General features: G+C 50.7%; 1 protein-coding gene across 2 annotated transcripts; it reads left to right on the top strand.

Moving 5' to 3' along the window:
• The first annotated feature begins 179 nt into the window (after positions 1-179).
• On the top strand, positions 180-5,790 carry TMEM187 (transmembrane protein 187). Of its 2 annotated transcripts, none has more exons than XM_045845437.1 (2): positions 180-692; positions 4,490-5,790. In XM_045845437.1, exon 2 carries the CDS (start codon positions 4,749-4,751, stop codon positions 5,547-5,549), a length of 801 nt encoding a protein of 266 aa, XP_045701393.1. In that variant the 5' UTR covers positions 180-692; positions 4,490-4,748; the 3' UTR covers positions 5,550-5,790. The 2 variants fall into 2 exon arrangements, with proteins under 2 accessions (XP_045701393.1, XP_045701394.1); XM_045845438.1 differs by having other exon boundaries at positions 180-666.
• Positions 5,791-7,905: the final 2,115 nt, after the last annotated feature.

The following is a 7,905-nucleotide window of genomic DNA, read 5'->3' on the forward strand; positions in this document are numbered from 1 at the left end:
CATCTGGGGAATGCCCGGATGAGAACGCCTCAGACGAGTTTAGCCCCGCCCCCCCGGGAACGGTCCCCCGCCCCGGGTCGCGGAAGGGACATACACCCGAGTTGCTTTTAACTAGCAGTGGGGACAGGGCATAGGTTGCTGAGGGTGGCTGACAGGAGACACTAGAGTCGCGCCTGGAACTGGGGGTGGACGTTTTCCCGCTCCGTACACCCAGCGTCCGCTGGAGAGCGGGCGAGCTCAAGGCGAGGACAGCCGGAGGCGGGGCGAGAGTGGGCGGTGACGCATCCGGCTCCCAGGCTCCCAGGCCAGCTGGCTCCGCCCCCGGGAGCAGCGCCTCCACCGCCTCCGCCGGCGCTCCAACTAAATGAGCCGGGCTGCGCGCCAGGGCGCCGCAGCGCGTTGGGCCGCCCCCAGCCCTGCAGGCCGCTGGGCTGGCAGCCGGGCAAGCGCCGTTCGAGTTGAGCTGGCGGGCGCGGGAGAACTCTGTGTCGCCTCGCGTCACCCCGCCCCGCCTCCCGCTTGCTTCCCAGGGCCCCGCGCCCCGCCCCGCGCGCAGGCGCAAGACCGCTTTTCGGGTCCGCCGTTCTCGATATTTGAATTTCCCCCAGCCAAGCGAGAGAGACCAAATACCCGGATGGTGATCGCTGGCCTTTTCGCGCCAATACTGTGAGTTCTCACTACAACCTTGAGAGGTGGGTACTGACGTTACCCCCGGGTTCCAAGTCAGTTACAGATCTTACCAGAGGCCGTCTGGGCTCTGCACCGTCAGGCTCAATGCCAGGCACAGGCTATAATGCAGGAGCCCTGCACCGGTGTTTGGGAGCTGAGAGTGACAACGGATGATTTTTTTTTCACTGTCATCTTTATTTTGTCTTTATTTTCACCAGCCTTTAGCCAAAATTTGGCTTTTCCCGCAATTATGAATGTAAGCCGCAGAGCAAAGACCGTTAGCCAGGTGACTTTGTCACCTGGGAAAATGATAGATCATTTTAGATCGTATAACTTTTGTTGTAGATATCCTGAAATTAACTAAATGACAAGACCTACTGGCAGGCAGAATAACTACTTTGAAATTATTGTAGTTATTTAACCTACCTGTAGGTCCTGAAATTTAACCTATTAGTAAAGAAGCACATATATTACCATAATCTCACATTTTCAAAACTATTTTAGTAACTGTCTTTTGACATATTTATGTTGTAATTCTCTTGTTTTACTTTTGCATTTGGAAGCAATTGTTTGAGAAAAGCCAAAGAAGCCTCACCTGTGTGGCAGTGCTACCAACTGCCCTAAATGACCTTTGAGATTCACCTCCCCTCTCTGACCCTGAATCTCTCCCCTATAACATAAGGAAGCTGAGCTGCTGATTCCCAGGGCCCTTACCCACACTCAGCAACACCCTCCCCAGAGTTCAGGGATCCATGTGGTTGCTCCAGGTTCCTTGGGCAGTCAGGTGGCTCAGATTGACCTCATTTTGGGGTGTCCCACATTGAAGCCCTAGGGTTGGCACCCCCTTATCTGCAGAAAGGCAGCAAGGGTGATTAGGGTAGTCGGGCACAACAAGGAGTTGTCAAATGCTACAGGCCAAAGAAGCCATCACTGTGACAGGTGTTAGTGTTTCCTGCTTAAATGCGTATCACCCCAGGAAGCAAGAGAATCTAAGGAATGTGTGTTAGCCCCTTAGCCAGGAGATTGTCTTGCTTTGCAGGACTTCCCCCAAAGACCCCAGAACAGGGAGCTGATACTATGGATCCTTTGGCCTTTGTATGCCAGGTGCTGGGGAAATCTATGAAGAATTTGGAGTGTCCTGCAACAAAGGTCATGGCACTTCAGGGGTGTAGAGGAGCTACATCATAAAACACTCAGTAGTGGTGTTCCTGGTGAACTTGGGAAATTGGTTTAATTACATGTCACTTTCAACTTGCACAAGGGCTCAAGTGGACTCTGTCAGGGTAGCAGAAGGGAAGAGTCACTTGCCATGTCCTTCCTGGACCTCCTTCTCTATCAAGTTGACAGTGTTTGACTTCTGTCCCTGGCTCTCCTCTATGCTTGCTAGCAGATAGGAGAGTCAGGGTAGCTTGGGCTACATGGGGCCCTGAAGGCCTGGTACTTCACACCAGGAAGCCAGGCCCCAGATGGGTGCAGGGAGGGACCCAGGGACACCAGGCAGGCCTCAGCTCCCCGCCCAGCCAGAATCAGGAGCTCAGTGGGGAAGCACCTGAGAGGAAATGACAGCCAAGTTGGGGGTGTGAGCAGGCCAGGTGCAGGAGAGAAGGAGGACTAGTCTTGTTCTAGCCGGGAGGATAAACCAGGCCTGGGAAGCTCTCAGGGCTACAGGGGGATGACACTTTGATGTCTGGCCAAGAGGCTGGGATAGGGTTATGCATGAAGAGCCAGCCATTGAAGGGTGTTGAGCAGGGGCTGATGTGATCCGATTCAGGGATATTTGGGGAAGACCCTGGGGGGACTGCTGTGTGTAAACCACGTCAAAACCACCTTAGTGGCCACCAGCCTGGAAGTGGTAACCCCAGGGCAGGGGTGGCCTGGAAGCTCCTTAGCCAGAGAAGAGGGAGTGGGAGGTGCCGACAGTGCCACATGCTGAGATGGAGGCTTGTGGTCAACCAGCAGATGCAGAGTCAGGGTGAGGGTTTCCATTCACTTGTAAAAATGCTAGGCCGCCTGGTCCTCCTTAAGAGCAGACCCCTAAGGCAGGACAGGTGAGAGCAAGAAAGCTCAGCATGATGTCAAGCAGCTCCCTCCCCAAAGAATGCAGGTGGGCCCCCTTGGTCCTGCTAAGAACTGAAGTGGCAAACAGGGCCAATGAAAGAGTAAGGAGAAAGAGTAAAGATGCTGGCTTAGTGCTTGAATGAAATTGAATGGAAATCGAGCAGGTCTTGAGGGGGTGGAGGTGGATGGAGGTGGAAGGGACTATAGGGGGAATACATGGAAATGGAAAAATACAATAAAAATAATTTTCAAAAATTAAAAAACATTAAATAAATATACTTTACAAATGAAAAAAGGGAAGAAATTGAGTGGGTCTTCGCTGAGCACCAAAGGGAAAGCAAAAAATCAGCCCCTGTCCTGCCCTTTCAGGTCCTAAACTGCGGGAGGGGAGGTAGAGATTGTGCCACTGAAAATAAATGGTGCTACTCCTGGCTGGCGTGGCTCAGTTGGTTGAGTGTCATCCTGCAAAGTGAAAGGTTGCAGGCTCAATTCCTGGTCAGGGCACATGCCTGGGCTCTCCCTGGTTGGGGCACGTACCAGAGGCAACTGATCAATGTTTCTCTCCCTCTTTCTCTCTCCCTTCCCCTCTCTGTAAAGATAAATAAATCTTTTTTAAAATGGTGCTAAGTGGCCTTCAAGCATACGAACTCCTTTAATTCATACAAGGACTCTGGAAGAGGTACTGGTAGCATCCCCATTCTATAGGTATGTAAACTGAGGCTCAGAATGGCTAAGGTCACACAGTAGGTTGCAGGGGGCGGAGGTTTGAACACAGTCCTCTTCCCCATGCCTGCACAACAGCTGTCTTGGCTTTGAGTCATTTTCAGAGCATTGAACCTCTTCTTTCTTTGTTAATATGTTTCTAGGCTACTAGGCCAAATCACCCCACAGCTGGCCTCAAAGCAGTTGACAGTCAATGATAAGTCTGCATTGTTTTAAATAGCTTGGGTGATTTGGGGATGGTATGGCACATCTGGGGACGGCAGGGGGGCAAGCCAGGGTAGCAGGCTCGGAGAGCTCCTTGTGTTGCCTGGCCTCACACCCAAGAAGCAGAGGGGAGATGTTTACCCTCCTCCCCCTCCTCCTCCAGCACCACACCATCTCTTGCCTTGGATTCGAGAACTCAGACTACGGCTCAGTCTTTCATTCAGCTGGCTATTTGGTTATAAGTGTTTTGGAGCTAGCCTGGAATCTTCCACACTTATGACATCACTGAAGTGGGAAAGCCCGTTCTGAGTTTTAAGAACAGACCTAGGAAAGGTTGGAGTCTGTAAATACAGTGGCTCTAAGGGAAGTAGGGCAAAGCACAGGATTTTTTAAAAAGATTTTTATTCATTTTTCAAGAGAAGGGAAGGGAGGGAGAAAGAGAGGGAGAGAAACAGCAATCCGTTGCCTCTTGCACATCCCAAACTGGGGAGCTGGCTCTCAACCCAGACATGTGCCCTGACTGGGAATCGAACCAGTGACCTTACAGTTTGCAGGCTGGCACTCAATCCACTGAGCCACACCAGCCAGGGCAGGAGCAGGATTTTTGGTCCACAAATGAGAGAACAGCATAGGTATCAGGAGAGGCATGAAATGCTTAGGCAAGAGAGGATTCTAGAGCCCATGTGTAAGAAGGTGAACATACTGGAGCTATTGCTTCACTTTTTTTTTTTTTTTGATGAAAACTGTTGATGGATCCTGAGGCTGAGAGTCGGCAAGATGGAGACTCTTTTTTTGGATGGTTTTCTTTCTAACCACACTCTTTTTCTAACCACAGAGGAAAAAGGCAGGACGGTCTTCTGCTCATGCCAGCCAATCAGCAGGACCCCCGCCTTTCTCTGGTCTGCCACTGCCACTCCAGGGCAAGGTCACAGCATCTGCGTCGGAAGTCACCGGAAATCACAGGACTTCTTCCTGTTGGCTCAGCTGGGAGGCCAAGGAGCGTTTTGCAAAAACTGTTTGTCTGAATTTTGAAATAACTGCGAAGGCTGCCACTCTTTTAAGCTCTTTGCCCCAGGTCACAACTAGGGTTCCAGATGAAGCCCCAGTCAAGGCAGGCTCTCTGCCACGTGGCTGTGGCCAGCTGCCTCTGTATGGGCACTGTCTACATGGGCATTTTTGAAAGTGTCGCGGTGCAAGTGGGCTATGAGCACTACGCGGAAGCCCCAGTAGCCAGCTTCCCTGCCTTCCTGGCCATGCCCTTCAACTCACTCATTAACTTGGCCTATGTGCTCCTAGGAGTATACTGGCTCCGGAGAAATGTCGACACCATAGGGCACCCCGATGAGGTGAGACGGGTTTGTTACCTGAAGGATGTTTTTGCGGGCATGGCCCTGATCTACGGCCCCGTGCAGTGGCTGCGGATTGGGCTGCAGACGCACCCCACTGCTGTGCTGGACCAGTGGTTCACCTTGCCCATCTTTGCATGGCCAGTGGCCTGGTGCCTCTACCTGGAGAGGGGCTGGGAGCCCCACTTGCTCCTTGCCATTGAGTGCCTCTCACTGTTCAGTTATGGCCTTGCCCTGCTGCACCCCCGCGGGTTTGAGGTTGCGCTGGGTGCGCACATCGCTGCCACCGTGGGTCAGGCGCTGCGTGTCCACAGGTGCTACGGCAGCAACTGCTCAGGAGTGTACTTGGTTCTGGGAGTGCTCTCCTGCCTGGGCTTTGTGGTCCTCAAGCTGTATGACCATCAGCTGGTGCAGTGGCATCTCTTCCAGCGGCTCACGGGCCATTTCTGGTCCAAAGTCTGTGATGTGCTTCAGTTCCACTTCGCATTCTTATTTCTGACAAATTTAAACACTTGCCAGAGACTCCCTCCTGAGGGGAAGATGCAGTAAAGTGTGGAAAGACCTTACAGCTGCTTACCCCCAACGTCAAAATGGACAAACAGATGACATGTTGTCCTCAGTGTTAAATTTCCTGGATGTGCCCTGGTCTGGTAGCTCAGTTGGTTAGAACACTGTCCTGTTACACTAAGGTTGTGTGTTCAGTCCCCAGTCAGGGCATATACAAAAATCAACCAGTGAATCCAATGAATGCATAAATAAATAAAACAATAAATGGATGCTTTTTAAAAAATTTCCTGAGTGTGTAAGATATTATTACAGAAGACTGTCCCTTCCTTCAAAGTTATGGGCTTCAATATTTAGGGGAGAAATGTTATTGTATTTTATTATTCTTATAACTTTTTTGTAGTTTGAAATTTTTCACAATAAAATGTTGGGGGGAAATGACATGGAAAGGAAATCCATGATGCAGTTGGAGAGAGAATGGTTGTCTGCAATAACTTCAGGATGCAGGTTACAAATGTGGACTTGTGACAGAGGGGTAGTGTAGCTGCTGGCCAGCGCACCGGGCCAGGCAGTGAGGTTACCAGTGAGTGTTCCCAAGGGTGAGGGTTCAGGGAGAGTGAGTCACATGAAATGCGTGCCCAGCAGACTGATGGGGAAATCGGAAGGCGAGAGCACTAGGTCACCATGACATCTTAACCACCAAGCTAACAGCAGGTCACAAGGAAGCCACGTCACCTCATACCCTCTGTGGAAGAAAGCAGGGTGTGTCTAGGTGAAGAAACACATCTCAACAGAACGTCGCTTGGTGGGTCTACCCTCAGAGGCAGGGTGTGCCTTAGATGTTCTTAGCTTAGTGATTTTCAACCATTTTCATCTCATGGCACACACAAGCCGATGATTACTGAAATTCTGCAGCACACCAAAAAATATATTTTTTGCCAATCTGACAAAAGTGGTATAGTTTTGATGCATTCGCACCGGATGGCTGTTATTGTGTTGGCTGTTATCATTTTTTAATTTGACAATCTAAGGGGAAAGAGGTCAGTGCCCCTGACTAAATAGTTGGGTATTCCATGTTTTAACAATCCTTGTGGCACCCTGGCCAGTGTGGCTCGGCTGGAGGGTCATCCTGTAAACCAAAAGGTATGGGTTCAATTGCCAGTGGGGCCCATGCCTGGGTTGCAGGTATGGCTCTAGTTGGGGTGCATGTGAGACACAAGGGATCGATGTTTCTCACACAGATGTTTCTCTCTCTCTGTCCCTCCCTTCACCTGTTTCTAAAAATAAAAAAAAAAAATTCCCGTGGGGTTACTGAATTCCTTAGGGTTACGTAAGTGTCATACGTCTGCCACCATTGGAAAGATCCAGAGTGTGGTCTGAGTAGTCCCCACATCCCTGTCACCCCAGGTCCTTAGGAACCATCTCCTGATGACATCTCAGGGTGGGTCCCTGGAGTTGGCTTCTTTAAACCCTCAGCATACCTCTCGTGCAAATGGCAATGTTTGAGCCAGTGAGCCTGGAGGTGAGCCTGGGGGTGATTCTGCAGCTCAAGAGATTCTGGAGCTGAGGATTCTCTTTGGGTTGCCCACTGCACGCCCCTGGAGAACATCCCTCTGCATTCTTTCTCCTTGCTTGTTAATGTGTTCTTTAGATGCCTGTTTCACCCTCAGTTCCCTGAATAGCCTGGGGTCTTTAAAGACAAAGATGGGGACAGAGAGAGGATGCCCAGTCCCTGACAAATGGCATACCAGGCCTGGACGCACATGTGCATTAGCTCAGTGCCCCTCTGAGGCCCCCTCCTAGAGTCTCTCAGGGTGGCATGTGGACCATTGCTATGACTACTGAGATGCTTTTGAAACTGGGTTCCTGGGCCAGATGTCTTGTCCTGCCTGGGCACATATAAGATGGGTAGTGGGCCCTGGCTGGTGTGGCTCAGTGGATTGACCATTGGCCTGCAAAGCTGGTTTGATTCCCAGTCAGGGCACATGCCTGGGTTGCAGGCCAGGTCCCCAGTTGGCATGTGAGAGGCAACCGATCAATGTTTCTCTCACACATCGATGTTTTTCTCCCTCTCTTTCTTCCTCCTTTCCCCTCTCTCTAAAAATAAATAAAATAAGCCCTGGCTGGTGTGGCTCAGTGGCTGGAGTGCTGGACTGCAAATCAAAGGGTCACCAGTTCAAATCCCAGTCAGGGCACATGCCTGGGTTGTGGGCCAGATCCCCAGTTGGGGACGTGCAAGAGGCAACCACACATTGATGTTTCTCTCCCTTTCTTTCTCGCTCCCTTCCCTTCTCTTTAAAAATAAATAAAATCTTAAAAAAAATAAAAATAAAAAAATAAAATCTTTATAAAAATTTAAAAATAAAATGGGTGGTGGCCCAGGCTAGTGTGGCTCAGTTGC

Source organism: Phyllostomus hastatus, unplaced genomic scaffold (genome assembly GCF_019186645.2).
Source record: "Phyllostomus hastatus isolate PE091 unplaced genomic scaffold, TTU_PhHast_1.1 phas_contig_471, whole genome shotgun sequence".
NCBI classification, from domain to species: Eukaryota; Metazoa; Chordata; class Mammalia; order Chiroptera; family Phyllostomidae; genus Phyllostomus; species Phyllostomus hastatus.